The 14983-nt window shown below is 42.5% G+C and overlaps 2 protein-coding genes across 6 annotated transcripts; one reads left to right on the top strand and one right to left on the bottom strand.

Moving 5' to 3' along the window:
• Positions 1-7705: 7705 nt before the first annotated feature.
• On the top strand, positions 7706-8874 carry LOC127768330 (ethylene-response factor C3-like). Its single transcript, XM_052293884.1, has one exon. The coding sequence runs from the start codon at positions 7775-7777 to the stop codon at positions 8438-8440; it is 666 nt and encodes a 221-aa protein (XP_052149844.1). The 5' UTR covers positions 7706-7774; the 3' UTR covers positions 8441-8874.
• A 1789-nt stretch (positions 8875-10663) lies between these two features.
• LOC127767185 (uncharacterized) lies at positions 10664-14866 on the bottom strand. 5 transcript variants are annotated; one of them, XR_008016339.1, is made up of 8 exons: positions 14617-14866; positions 14384-14527; positions 14230-14297; positions 14105-14155; positions 13958-14017; positions 13235-13831; positions 12755-12838; positions 10664-11405 (listed from the first exon to the last, which is right to left on the bottom strand). XR_008016339.1 is itself a non-coding variant. In XM_052292438.1 (8 exons), exons 1-7 carry the CDS (start codon positions 14738-14740, stop codon positions 12762-12764), a joined length of 1131 nt encoding a protein of 376 aa, XP_052148398.1. In that variant the 5' UTR covers positions 14741-14866; the 3' UTR covers positions 10664-11405; positions 12755-12761. The 5 variants fall into 5 exon arrangements, 3 of the variants coding, with proteins under 3 accessions (XP_052148398.1, XP_052148400.1, XP_052148401.1); XR_008016340.1 differs by having other exon boundaries at positions 10664-11394; XM_052292438.1 differs by having other exon boundaries at positions 12755-12848.
• Between the last annotated feature and the right edge of the window lie 117 nt (positions 14867-14983).

Here is a 14983-nt window from a genome sequence, read left to right as displayed (position 1 = left end):
CTCCGTCCGCCCCAGTCGAAAACAATTGTTTAATTTTATTTCTCCTTTCACAAATCATGTCATCAACATCATGGCAATGTGGCGCTCATGTCTCCACATGCCGCATCTCAATTACCTTCCCAAAGGTAATTGCCCAAGCATATAGCATTTGATAAATATGAGTATGCATGATTCTAGAATAGCATTTCTAAGCAATTGTCATAATTGACTAGGGACTCATACGTAAACATGGTTACGAAGGAATAAGGGGCAAACAATAATCAAGGCATGGCATAATCACAAGTAGGATGTTCATCATTGCATGCAATTTTATTTGTAAACAAAACAATTTCGCAATTGGGATCAACATGTTCAAGGAATAGTGATGACTTGCCTACTCAGAATAGTCCTTATTATTGATATAATCTTGATCAACCTTCACCTCCTGGAAGCTGCAGACGTTGCCTCACGACTAACTGATACACAATTTCTATAATACGCGAGAAAAACCAACAAGCAAATATGCACAAGCAAAAGATAATTGTTGGGGTCAATCCTAGGGTTGCTCATACTATTCGTGTTTGCTAATGGATTTCAATCATGCTAGGGCTAAGGCTTCTTAATCTTTCTATTGTCATCGTGGTCTATTTAGGATTTAACCAACATAGCATTTATGGGATACATATATATTTAGCTATTCGGCGGTTTATTCTATCAAATGGCTATGGAAGGATTATGGCTATATATGCATCTATCTAAATAGCACGGTTACATATCAGAGGTTCTGTTATTAGATGGATTTGGGATCAAGCAATTAATCGCAGGGGACCATTTGTATTATTATTTTATTGATGGAGGCTTTGCTTAATTATGAAAATATTTTACTTGTCACAATAAATTAGAAAAGGTTAATGATTATCCACGCTTTGTATGTTAGAGTTGTTTAGGTTAATCATATTATGGTTACAGATTATCCCATCACATAATTTTACAATGAATAATCCTAATTTACAATTGAACTATAATTATATGAGATCAAGATTTATAACTAGTATTTATCTAATATTCATGTTTGTCATATAGTCCCTCCAATTTAATGTATGCAACAAGCAAATTAATACTATACCGTACAGCTATAATGGGATGTACAGTATAGGTGTGTGCACAATATCTTAATACTGAATCATTTATCTGAATAGTTGCTATTTACTACGAGCTACACAGAACATGTGATTTTAAGTGGATTTATGAGTGAGTTACCATCCATACAACTTAAGGGTCGATTTCCAACCTAAACATATACTACTGTATAGGGAATGCCGTTAATTAATTTCGTGCGGGTGATTTTAGTCACACTAGCTCTGTTATTATCTCTCATAAACAAGTTAAAGACTCATCTACGTGTGTTCAACTTTTAGTCACAAAGTATGAGGCTAAACATTATTTATACAATTTGGACGTCAGGAGTATAATTATATATTGACATGTATTAATAAATGGCACTAGTATTTCCTATGCTTTAATTAATTTGAAATAATGCTCCTAATTAGTTTACATAGGTTTTACAGTGAGAAAGCGTGTTAAAGACAATTATTTGACATCAACTTTACAGTACAATATCAATTTTATTTATTAGCACATTTTTAAGTTAACTATTATGCATCATCTTGATATTAATTATTTAATAATTATAAATATATTTTATAAAATAGTGAATTATATACCATTGGAAAGCTTATGAATTTAGATGAATTTAGGTTCAAGTTTCACTCAAATCAGAGCTAAAATGAATAAGTTATGCTAGTTTAAAGATTCAAATTTGAATAATTGCGAAACAGTACTGTTCCTAACTCATTTATTTTTATTCCATAATTTACATTGACTGACCTGTGGGTCCGGCCTGCCATGGACACAACATATATAAGTGAATTTTCATAGATTTTAATCATAGTGACCCCACATGTCATAGACTAACTTACTTGAGATTAATATCTAATCCTGTGCGCTAATCAAGTAGGGCCCACATGTCATATCCTTCTCTCTCTCGTTCTTTCTCTATCGCCTTCTACCTCCAGACCGAGCGGGAGCAGCAGGGGCGGCGCAGCGCGCACGGCAAGGCTGGCGGAGGGCGACCCGACGGCGACCAGGGGAGGGAGCGGCAAGGCTCCAGCGTCCACCTGCCGGCGGTCACGGCATAGGACGGCGCGGGGGCGAGCGGCGCTGCAAGGCCGCCATGGCCGGGCACGGGTAGCTAGGTGCTAGGGCGATACGGAGGGTTTCTGACCGAATTGGTGAGGGCGTCAGCATCTACGGCATGTGAGGGTTCCATTTTGCTAGCTAGATGGAGAGGAGGGGCTCCGGGATGGCTTGTCCACAGCGAGCTCACCGGCGGCAAAACGGTGGCCAGACCGGCATGGCTACGGTTGCTAATTGGCGAAATTAAAGGGGCTCTTGTTTCTACGGAACTAGGAGAGGACAAAGGAGCGAGGACTTACTGAGGGATGGAGGAACGACGAAGCTCGGCGGCGTTGGTGGAGTGGAGAAGAAGCTGCCGGCATGCACGCAAGGTGTTTGAGAAAATGCATACAGGGAGAAGAAGAGGCAGAGAGGGGTGGACGAGCTCGTGGGGGCTCTTGGGGGCTTGTGATGGCAGCCAACATGGTGTGGGGAGGAAGGAAGATGGGAGGGGGATATTTATAGGGTGTGGGAAGGGTGGCTTAATGGTCGACGTGACGGACGGTGCACGGGGCTCGAGGACGACATGATGGCGCGCGGGGCTCAAGGGTGACATGATGGCGCGCGGGGCTCGAGGACGACATGATGGCGCGCGGGGCTCGAGGGCGACATGATGGCGCGCGGGGCTCGAGAGCGACGTGATGGCGCACGGCAGCGCGGGGCTCAAGGCGGCGACGGCGACGCGATGGCGCGGCAGCGGCGCATGGGGCGCGAGGCACTGATGCGACAGCGACGGTGACGCGACTGGTGCGGGGCTCGGCGCGGCGCGGGTGACGGCGACGGTGACACGAGCGGCGCGGGGCTCGGCGCGGCGCAGCTGACGGCGACGGCGACAGCATGCGGCGGGTTGGAGACGGCGCGGCAACGGCGACGCGACATGACGCAGCGGCACGGGGCGCGAGTTGGCGTGCGGCGGCGGTGGCAGAGCGAGGCGACGGCGACGCGGCGCGGTGATGGCGACACGATAGCGACGGCGCCGGTGGGGGCGGGGCTCGAGGCCGGCTAGTGCGGCGCAGCAGTGGGGAGAAAGAGAGCTGGGATGGCTAGAAACCAAATCGAACACCTAGGGGCTAATGAACAGTGCTAGCCAACTATTTTTGATTTTAGAGGGTACTTTGCAATTAGGAAAAATATACTGTTGCCACTAATTTTGTCATAATGTAAAAATACACCGCGTCTAAGTTATTTCATCGAAATTTATATTCAAATTAATATTGTCCAAATTTAAGTTTTATTAAAGATTCTATAATTTCCTAATGAGACTGTTATTAACACATTAGCACATTAGTTCAATTTATTTATATGTTAGTTTATTTTATATGGAGGGGTTTAATATATTAAATTTCAATCCCTAAATGCAATTAGGAACTTGGTGCAATATCGATCTACATATCGAATTAAATACTCCCATAATTCTATTATATATAGAGAGAGCTCAGTTTATTTGAATGATCATCATTTCATGTGTACTCATATTATGGCACCCACCTATATTATTCAAATATTTTAATATTTGATAAAATAGATTAATAATAACTTTTCTTTTATTTGATTTTAATATCTTGTGCATAAATATTTGTAGGGTTAAATATATTCTTGTAAATTATATCTATTGCTTAAATGTCGATCTTTTCTTTACTTTCTTTGTGATCATTTACGGTTTAGCAAGCAATAGCAATCATAACAACCAGCATGATGCAAAAGTTTTAAAAAGTTTGAAATTTTAGTGATTTTTATTGTCAAGAATTTTCAGGATGTTACATTGTTGTCGACATGTCGGTCTGAAGGTCTGACTCGTAGTCGACAACAAGGTAGCCTTCCTCCTCGAATCCGTGCCCGGCGAGATTAGAGAGTGCTTTCGTCTCTCCTGACTGTATCCGGAGACACCATAGGAGACTAGCGTGCCTATCCCTGAAGTCGATATCCGGCGGCTTGTCTTGGCGTATGTAGGCTTGTATGTTGTCCCGTGTATTATGTTGGGTGTTGATTGAGGTCATTGATTATCTGTGTTGATCGCCCCATGGTGGGTGTCCCCTGTCCTCCTAGGGGGGCTTGTATTTATACCCATAGGAGTCCCCTTGTCCAAGTAGAACTAGAGAAACCAATATGGGTACAATCTGAGTAGTCCTTATCGTTTCCATGTAGAACTCTGGTTGTCTTTCCTTATCCGGAACTCCCTCGAGGTCAGTTTCCGTATAAGACATGGTATGTGGTGGATCCTGCCGAGATTTAGTTAACTAATATTAGGTATGTGGTATCCATAACCCTGACAACAGTCATTGACATGTCGGTCCCACGGTTTTCCTAATTTTAAGTGCCACGTCAACACCACGTAAGTGCCATGTCAGCCTAAACTACCAAAACCGTCTTAGGACCTTATTTGCACTGGTTTTGAAAGTAGAGGGACGTGTCATATCTGGTATTGCGGTTCAGGGATGAATTTCAGACTCGATGACAAATTGATGGACCTAGATTATACATTCCTATTATATCGTCGACTTCTGTCTATAGGATTTTATTGGACCTAAGCCGACTTATGCGGGGACACCAATGTTTTAAATAGCGGGCTAAGGAATTTAGCAGTTTGCTTCTTAAACAGCTATAGCTGCAGCTATAGCAGGCTAAATGGAGCTATAGCGGCTAAATTGTACATGAGAGCAAATAGCTAGAATCCTTCTCAAACATCTATAGCGGGAGATAGCGCAGCTATAGCGGGAGATTTAAAACCCTGGGGGACACCTAACTCGCGCGTACAAGAAAATAAGCGCTTAGCATTAATCACACTGGTAGCTTTATAATATAAAATAATATAAAATAAGTTGATTTTTTTCTAATTTAGGTTGAAATTTTTTTATGTGAGCTGAAAATTTTAATTTTGAAATAGGATATTTCAAATTTTTAGTTGAAAGTTTTAAATTTTAAATGTAAAGTTTTTAAATCTTGAGTTGAAAGTTTTCAAATTTTGGTTTGGATGTTTTAAATTTGACTTGAAAGTTTTAAAATTTTGAGTTCAAAGTTTTAAAATTAAGTTGAAAGTTTTCAAAGTTTGAGTTGAAAGTTTTCAAATCTTGAGTGAAAAGTTTTAGTTTTTATTAGAAAGTTTACTCAAAATTTTGAAACTTTTTCAAACTTGATTCATTTTAAAATTTATAAGTATATTCGTTGAAATTTCATTTTTTTCAATTCATTTTGAAATTATTTACTTCTAAAGTATTATTCGTTTAAGTTACTGCTTATTATGTGCAAAGATATATACTGTTAACTTGCAAATATATGCTTAGCAGAAAGACGGACTCTGAAATAAATATTGAAATCATCAATCAGTAGCTCTCAATTAGGCATCCATGCATACATCTTTTAAGCAAGAAAAAGGACATGTATGTGGTCAGGCGGGCGGTCAAGCTTGAAGACTGACTTACACGTTGACCAAAAAAGCACGCCTAACCAATTCACCCCAATTACCAGTATAATCCTTCCCTCCCTAAAAAGAAAAAAAAACAATTCTGTTAATTGATGTACCTCGCGGGAGTACTAATTAATTGAGCCTCTGCCTTTCAAAAGTGTAGTGATCCAGTAAACAATTCTATCCAGCCAAGGCATGCATGCAGATGAGAAATGCATGAATGATACCATCTGGTCTCGCTGTCTGGCTGTTTGATGAGCCCTAATTAACATCACATATACTATTTAATTTAAGCAACTGATGATGATGGAATGAATAACCCAGCATATAGTAGTATGTAGATATGTATAGTGGAATACTCTAGTAGAAGATGCATATGATGGAAAAAGAACAAGGGATTTTTTTTTTAAAGACGAGAACAAGGAATTGATTCAGCTAATGTAGACATATATGCATGCAGCATCTAGCTAGCCAAGTCATCCATCACATCATCAGATCGATCAGCTAACCTTACCTTAGTAGCTCTCTGGTTAATTAATTAGGCACACGTGGGGAAATGAATCTGTCGCTAAAACGGAGTAGTAGTAGTAAGTGCACAAACCAATCGGCCAAAAAAACGGGGATCGATCGATATATACTCTACATTATAGACTCCTTAAGTCCTTATTATATGATCGATTTCCCCACCTGAAGCCGGATAATCATGAAATAGTCCGCACAAATTAATTTCGGTTTCTAGAATCTGAATATACACAGATGCAGAATGTGCATGCACCTGGAATTAATCCTGTACACACGAGAAAACAAATAATATGTCACATTTTGTTCTAAAACACTGCGAGGTGGCATTTTAACGGAAAGGCAATATGCGTAATATTTTATCCGGTGTATTCTAGTGAGTGGTATTTTATCCAAATCATAAGAATGGAGTGACATATCATCTGTTTTCTCATATATATTATTAGGTGACGGATTCAGAAAACTTTTTAGGCCTGGGCAAACTTAATAATAGATAACTAGCACACACGATAATCCATATAATTTACCATTGATATAACACATGTGATGTAGTGAGGTTTAATTGCTTTGCTAATTTTCTTGTTAATGTGGCTTCATTAGTTTGTACATGAGTTTGATTAGCTAATTTTCAAAACAATTACACAGAGTATTGTGTACTCCCTCGATTTTACACTATAAAATATTTTAGGTTTTAAATAAATTCATATATGGATCATGTATGTGCTTCATATATGTATCTAATTTTATATGGATGTTAGTGAATTTAGATAAGAGATAAAAAGATCAAAACATCTTATAGTATGGATCAACGTGGAACTAAGGGAGTACCTACTACTAAAGGTCTTGCCTAGTATTTTGATAAGATCATTGACAGTAAACTAAGGCCTCCTTTAAATCAAAGGAAAAAAACCATAGGAATTTTAGAGCATTTTATTATATGGGAAATAATCCTATAAAGTTCTTTGAAACAAAGGATTGTTTCCTATCTTTTTTTTTTGAAATTCCTATGAAATTGATTTTACCTGAGCAATTTTAGAGGAAAATAAGCATGATGCCTCATCTCATGTTTTCCTCTCCATGTGTCTAAGATTCTTGTGTTTTTCATTTGTGCTAACCACACAATAGTTTGAAGATTTTTTCTGTGTTTTAAATTCCGATAGGAATCCTTGTGGTATTCTATTTCTATGATTTTCCTATTTATATGTTTTTCAATCATGCGATTTAAATGGGTCCTAAACTGAGTCCAAAGTTGAAGAGGTGCATAAATGGATATGACTAAAAGAAGAGATTGTGTTTTACATAGGCAGCAATTAATGAAGCGGAAAACAGAGTGGACTCGTATGTTTTGTTTCGGATCTGCTCAGTTGAGTCAATCTGTGTCTCACTGTCTTGTTAGTGAGTGGGTGTGTGAGACAGAAAAAAAATCATTTAGTGGTTAATAAATAATAAATTACTCCAATTAATTGTGCAAGTTGCATGGGGTTTGGGGAGGGGGAAGGAGCAGAGCAGCATATATAAAAGGGCAAAGCCTCCGTCCATTTATTCATACTCGATCTATTATTCGGCGGCGGCTGCCTCTGCTTGCTTGTGACTGTCGTGTCTGTGCGTGTGTGTGTACGTACATACTCCAGTATATATATGCATTGCTGCATGTCGCTTCATCCTCACCGCCGCCACGGCGACGGCGACGTCGACGGATCAGGATCAGCGCGCCTCACCGCCGGCCTCATCAACTTCCTCGAATCGCGTCGCGCCGGCGCCATGAGCACCACCAACAGCTCATCCTCTGTCTCTGTCCCAGCCATGGACGCCCATGGACAGGAGGAGGAGGAGGAGCCGATGCAGGTGCAGCAACAGCAGGCGTTCCGCGGGGTGCGCAAGCGGCCATGGGGCAAGTTTGCGGCGGAGATCCGCGACTCGACGCGCAACGGCGTGCGCGTGTGGCTGGGCACGTTCGACAGCGCGGAGGAGGCGGCGCTGGCCTACGACCAGGCGGCGTTCGCCATGCGCGGGTCGGCGGCGGTGCTCAACTTCCCCATGGAGCAGGTGAGGCGTTCCATGGACATGTCCCTCCTGCAGGAAGGGGCGTCGCCGGTGGTGGCGCTGAAGCGGCGGCACTCCATGCGAGCGGCAGCAGCGGGGCGGCGGCGCAAGAGCGCTGCACCTGCACCGGCGGATCAGGAAGGCGGAGGGGGGGTGATGGAGCTGGAGGACCTGGGACCTGACTACCTGGAGGAGCTGCTAGCCGCCTCTCAGCCCATCGATATCACCTGCTGCACAAGCCCAAGCCACCACTCCATCTGATCTCTACTCGTATTCCTCACACACGCAGAGGATGTACACGCAGAGGATGTACATCCTCTGCAGTACTACACTTGTACTAGCAGTGGTTAACATGTGGATCCAGTTCCATGCTCTGATTGTTGCTTATATTTTTCAAGGAATATAAACAAATCCGATCCTGAGTTAATTAGTGTAAATATATAGATTTTGGGTTTCAGGATTACAATTTTTATTTTTGGTGGCACCATCCAGCTTAACATTGCTCCGATTCACAAAAAGAAAAAGAAAACACTCCTACTGGACATATACATATATGGGCGAGCAAATTAAAGCGGGAAATGACGCTGTGTTTGAAATCGTCTAATCTGGGCCCTTGTTTTGGTTTGCTTTGGTCCATGGACAGATTGACGGTGCTGACGTCACGTTGCATGAAAGCGAACCGAACGCAGATGTTGACCTGGTCAAGTCCAAAGTCCAGGAGGCACGCACGTAGTGATTCACCCACGTGCGTCAATTTTTTTACTCACTCAAAAGCACCCAGCAACCTAAATAGTGCCCTACAATATAATTATATTCCCTCTACTATAGCACTACTCCTATGCAAAAAAAGAAGAGAGATATTCATTTGTAAGATTATTTTCTACTCCAGCAACTTCTCTTTTTTAGATTATCCATTACCTTAAAAAAACAACTTTTACAGTAAGTAAGACAAATTTGTAAAAGATAATAGCCTCAAGATTAAAGACACGTGGCAAATAGATCATTTCCTCCGTTGGTTTGTTTGCCCAAGTGCAATGAATTGAACCAGATTGTTGACGAATGGGGAGGAGTACTGCCGATTAAAGGACGATGGATGGATCAGAGTTGGCAACTGCCTTTTAATTCATCACATGTGGCCTTGGTTTGTTGCTCCCAAAACAAAACCAAAACTCCAAAAGAAAAAAAAAAGTCTTGTTGCCTTTGACTCGAATTAGGAGTATTAACAATTACTAGTAGTAATTAATAACAATCCTTTTGCTTCTGTAACCTTCTTTCCTTCATTCTGCGTGCCTGCTATGCTAATGCTGTCGGTACAAGTCTAGAAGATTGAGACCGTACTACTCTTTTATCTTCTGGCCTCTGGGATGATGAATCCGGCAGCTCTTCCCTAACTTAACTGTCATCCAGTTCAGTTTCTTTAAAGACGACCTATCTCACTGCACGTGCGGGAGTTGTTATTACCACAAAAACATACCGTCACGGACAAATTGTTTCAATTCTAACCAGGCCTTTGGAACATATATATGAATTTCAGAGGATTGTCGGAAGAATTGCAATAAATCCTGCAAAAGAATCTATAAAATTCATATAGTATTTCTTTAGAACTTATTCCTTGCTTATTAGTTTGATGAATTTCGTAAGTATGTTTGCATTAGAAATTGGTGGTCAAATTAAGATTATCTAAAATGTTGTGTTTTCTTTTGGATTGTGAACTAATCGAGTGAGTTGCATGCTGCCTGCTGTCTTCATCAAGACATGTATAAAATCGATGGAAAAGCCAGAGGTCGTGGTGCAAAACAATCGGCATGGAGTAGTTCTCAGTGTCACGTGACCAAAACAAAAAGGATCATTTCAATTTCAATAATAATAATAATAATAATAATAATAATAATAATAATAATAATAATCCTTCTCCTTGATTGGTGATTGCAGCCTGTCCTTGCTTACCTTGAAGACGAAGAGCATCCGTTGAGCTTGCTTGGAATTGGATAGCCTACCATGCAATGCGTACCGCTCCTTCTTCCTTGCTGCCGTAACCTCTAAGAAGCACCCAATTGAACACGTGCACGCTAGTTGCACCCTTTTTAAAACATTTTTAAAAGAAGAAAAAAAAAGTGGACTAGTAGTATAAATAATTTATAGGAAATACAGTATATACTACACAGCACTAGCATTCAGTTTGACCTGTACCTACTACCTAGATCACTAATGGAGGAGCTGTAGTATCAGATTCATATGCGACAAGGCATGATATGCAGTGAAAAGTGGAAACGAGCAGTTTGAGCCTCATCAGTTGCCCTAATAAGCCAAAGAAAAACCAAAATTTGATTTATTTTTTAACTTGGTTTTTGAGTTGATTTTAAAATATTTTTAATGTAATTTATTTTAGCATTAACTTTTAAATCATTACGAACATATATATATATAAAATTACTAACAAATTAAATTTTTATTCCCTAATAAATTGATGAGGCTTATTAGGGAATATGGACAACCGATGAAGCTCAGTCGGTTCCATCCATTCCATGCCAACAAATATATACTTGTGTACAGCGATATGTGTGCAGTGCAGTGTGTAGCATGAGCGTTACTACGTGGTACTCATCCATTGACAATCCCAACATAGTACATTCCATCGGCGAGCAATGCTGCAATCGTGGAATCCACATCCACACATGCTGCTTTCTTGGAGCCGTCCTATTACGACTTCCCTCCACTGCGCCAGCACTGCCACTACACTAATACTAGTAGTAGTTCTATGCATCTACTAGACGACTACTATCGAAGTGGAGTGGTATCAATGTATCTCCTCCGGAAAAAAGAGGGTTTTGCTGCCATTTCTTTGGGTTCTTCTCCCCTGATCCCCTCCCCCGGAGAATCTTCTGATTTAGTATAATTACGTGCATTACAGTAACAAAAAGTGAATCCCTTGGGCTTGGCTTTGCCACTAGTATGCTTTACTACAGCAGCAGTAGTAGTACTAGTATGACAATCGCTTCCTGGAAGGGACCTCATTGTCGCCCGCCACAGCAAAGCAATTTCGTGGCAGGGTCACAGAGAGATGCATGCTTGCTTGCTGCCAACATGAAACTTCCCCTTTGCATTCTTGCTTCCTTCACAAAATCACAATCGCATTGCTTTCGTCTTGTGATAGCACATGCTACTCTCATCTTTCTTCTTTTATAAGGGGAACCTCCGAAAAGGGCAGGAAGTTCCTGTAATTTCACTAATAAGAAGAAAATAGTTGATTCAATTTATAAGAAAAACTGATCTCAAAAACTTTACAACAGCACGATTAATTAAATAAAACCGGCGAAAACCCTGACATTATCAAACTGAGCTAACCACGCAGACTCAGACCCACTGACAAAGACCAGCGGTCCAATAAGGGAAAACTCCTAAGATAAAGCCTTTGAGAAGGACACACCGACAGAATGGCGAGATCGCCCGATCCAAACGGATCTAAGGTTTTCACCTAGAGAGATCCCTTGAGGTGGTGGAGAACAATGGCTCCATAGCAACGCCTTCAAGAAGGTGAAAGACGCCCAAGGATGTCGTCGTTGCTAGCGTCGACAAGCCGCAAAGGCTTTCGCCTCAGAGTCCCATCCAACCACCGCGTCCACGAAGAAAGCCACTTAATGCCACTTGCACACCGAAAACCACCACCTGTACAACATGGCCACTGAGGCACCGGTGCTCACCGATCCCTTGAAAGCGTCCATCCGTAGCCCCGGTCACCTTCCACCACCACACCACACCATGGAACTCCACAGAGAGAAGTGGGCTAAATGAAGAGCGGCCATAGCTCGGCAGAGCTTGCCAAGACGACCTACGTCACCACCTTGCATGTCCCACGCGGAGCTCCACGTCAAGCCGCGGAGCTAGATTGTCGGATCTGCCGGACGACCACCAATTGGACAGTCTAGCCCGCTAGAAAACCTAGACCTGGATCTAGATCTTGAGAAAAAACAGAAGGGGAAACAGAGAGGGAAGGAGGAAAGGGAAGGAAAGACATATGAAGGATGAGAGGCGCCGCCGCCGCCGGTGGCGAGCCGAGACAAATAGGGTCAGGAGAAAAATAAGAAAAGGAAGAAGGAAGGGAAGGAAGAAAGGGAAAGGATAAGGAAGGGAGAAGGAGGCGGGGGTGGGGGGGAGCCTACTACTCGGCGTTGGTCACCTCCCGTGAGTCGTCCTCTATTCCTCTTGTCTTTCTTCAATTATTATTATTGTCATAAATCAGGAGAACATAGGATTATGTAAGGATTATTATGTACCAGCCCGGCCGGGCAGATGGAACCGTCTGTCGAATTCAGTAAAACAAAGTTCCAGGAAGCAGATATAATTCATCATGGTTAATACTTTGATTGGTTGCAATAAACTGGATGGAGTTACATGCTAATCATTTAAAACCGCAAGCAATACTAGTACTTGTTTGCCTCGGCTTTGGCGGCCTTCCAAGGGCAAACACATTCAATTTGGTCCTGCAAGGCCCTCATGCTCTCCGCGATTGCAATGCAAGTGCAATTTCAGAAATATACTACTACTTACAAGCAATACTACTCAGGAATGGCTCACCAGATATTTACTCAGGCCATCTTTTCGGAGCTGATTGCTCTCCTCCCTCACTAACATTCATTCGCTTCAATCCCCTCAGTGCCACTGCAACAAGCTAATGAGGCACACATTAGATTGCGCAACAAGTGAACACAGAAACTATTATGCATCAATCAAAAATACAATTCTATGTGACTTCACCAGAAAATATAATGACTGATTGTTCAAGGAACTCTGGGAAACAGTTCCACATAAATGTTTCTTACTCCAAACCATTTCAGGTTAATTTCTTCCAAAAAGGAATTGGTCTACAGCATTCAACCTATTGTGCCTAGTGGTTAGAGATTATCCACCCAGTGACAATTAACAGCACGTCAAGGATGTGCTACTGGAAAAAAAGCATGACACTGTACATGATCTGGATGCATCATTGCATTGTTTCGCCATGCCACAAGAATTGTAGTACTAATCCATAAAGGGATTGAAATAGTGAGCACTCACCCTACTGGGAGGTTCATTTTGTAGTCTGGGACTTTTCCGAGGCTCTGCATTCTGGTTTTGCAAATAGGACTGACCACTGTGGAAAAGAGACGATGGACTCTGGTTTTGCAAAAGCGATACCCTCCTGTTCGAGACATCAGCCGGCAGATTCTGGTGCGGCAAATAGGACAGATTGTGATTTTGCAAATTGGGTAGATTGTTCTGGACAAAGGATGGCATGGTCTGGTTCTTCAAATAGGGTGGATTGGTCAGGGCAAGAGATGGTAGATTCTGGTTTTGCAAAACGGGTGATCTGTCGTGGACAATTGATGGCCCTGAAGTGTTATCTGCATGGTTTTCCCTAGAAAATCTTTGTCGAGTTTCTTCGGTTGGAGTACTAGTAGCAGTATTGTTGCGTGAATACTGAGTGGCGGCAGCTCGAGCTCCGGCTATGGCGGCAGTGACACTGGGAGATTTGTCTAGTGCGGCGGACCTTGAGGAGTGAAGTTGAAGAGATCCAGGGTTGAGAGAGAGGGGATTGGTGGGGTCAGGGAGTGGGAAATTGACAGGCAGTGGACCTTGAACAGGTGAAAGACCCCTGACTGCTCCCTCATAGATCTGTGACATGACAGAAAGAAGATGAACAGATTCATTAGAAGGACAAGTGAGAAAATTAAGCAGCAGCTGCATTGTTTAAGCACTATGATCTCTCTTATGTTATTTAGAAGAGAAGAGAGGACACACCCGTCTCTCTAAATTGTAAACACCCTGGTAACCACGCATGTCGAATGGAACCACCAATTTCTGCATTGCATTGCAGAAAGAAAAAGAATACAATTAAGCAAAGAATGAAAAGAAGTGCAGCGTGAAATACTAGGGAGGTGAGGTGACCTGTGGGTTTTCACAAAGCCAGCAGAAGTCAGTCAATGCTTCGAGCCTGACCTGCAGGTAGTGAAGAAGATGATTGGAATTGGGAAGGTGCAGGTAGTAGTAATAGGGTAGGGTTGAGTAGATACAGATTGGGGCACATGTTCCCAGTAAGCAAGCTCTTGAGAGGTGACACAGCCTACCACCTCGACGCATCCTATTGAGTAGTAGGAGTATGAGAATTGAACTCCTAGCATAGTTGCAGTTAGTAGTAGAGTAGGAGTAGAAAGGAAGGAAGGATACCGAGGAGTCGGGAGACAGGGTAGTGGTGCGGGAAGGTGATGTTGGTGATTCCGTCGAGGGCGTAAATCTCCCTGTAGAACTCCTCCATGGCCTTGATGGTGCCCGCCTCGGGGACCTTGGAAGCCGCGTGGATCCAAAGCCGCCCTGCTTTCAATTCAATTCATCAATCTTAATCTTATTAATCTTGGATTGGAGGAGGAAGGAAAGAAGGAACGAAGGAAGGGGATAGCTACCGGTGAGGGGCGATGGCCATGAGCGGCCCTCCACGCGCTTGATTCCGTGGACGAGCAGCGACGCCCACGGCTGGTGCATCGTCAGGCAAGGGTTCCGGAGCCTTCCCCCGCCTCCGCCGTGCATGCCGCCGCCGCCGTGCTTCCAATCCAATCCAATCGGAATCGGAATCGGGATTGCCGTCGAATCGCTCCTACTCTTGGTCGAGGGGAAGAAGGATCATCTCTTCTGTCTGCTCTTGTCTTGGGCCAACTGTGTACTGCTATTTGTTAGTTGGGCCAAATTAAGGCTTTGTTTGGCCCAACATATATTATATAGACTGTGTGCGTCTGATTTTTTTTTTTGATAGATAGTACTCCTAGATGGTTT

The sequence above is a fragment of the Oryza glaberrima genome, chromosome 3 (assembly GCF_000147395.1).
Source record: "Oryza glaberrima chromosome 3, OglaRS2, whole genome shotgun sequence".
In the NCBI taxonomy this organism is placed as follows: domain Eukaryota; kingdom Viridiplantae; phylum Streptophyta; class Magnoliopsida; order Poales; family Poaceae; genus Oryza; species Oryza glaberrima.
Note: the sequence above shows the minus strand (reverse complement) of the source record. Positions and strands in the feature narration are given on the sequence as shown.

Excerpts from the sequence above, each read along its gene's own strand:
- LOC127768330 (XM_052293884.1), top strand. The coding sequence starts at position 7,775 with ATGCATTGCTGCATGTCGCTTCATCCTCACCGCCGCCACGGCGACGGC.
- LOC127767185 (XM_052292438.1), bottom strand. The coding sequence starts at position 14,740 with ATGCACGGCGGAGGCGGGGGAAGGCTCCGGAACCCTTGCCTGACGATG. Across the intron at positions 14,528-14,616 it reads ATGGCCATCGCCCCTCACCG|GGCGGCTTTGGATCCACGCG; the intron begins GTAGCTATCCCC and ends AATTGAAAGCAG. Across the intron at positions 14,156-14,229 it reads GGGAACATGTGCCCCAATCT|GTCAGGCTCGAAGCATTGAC; the intron begins GTATCTACTCAA and ends CACTACCTGCAG.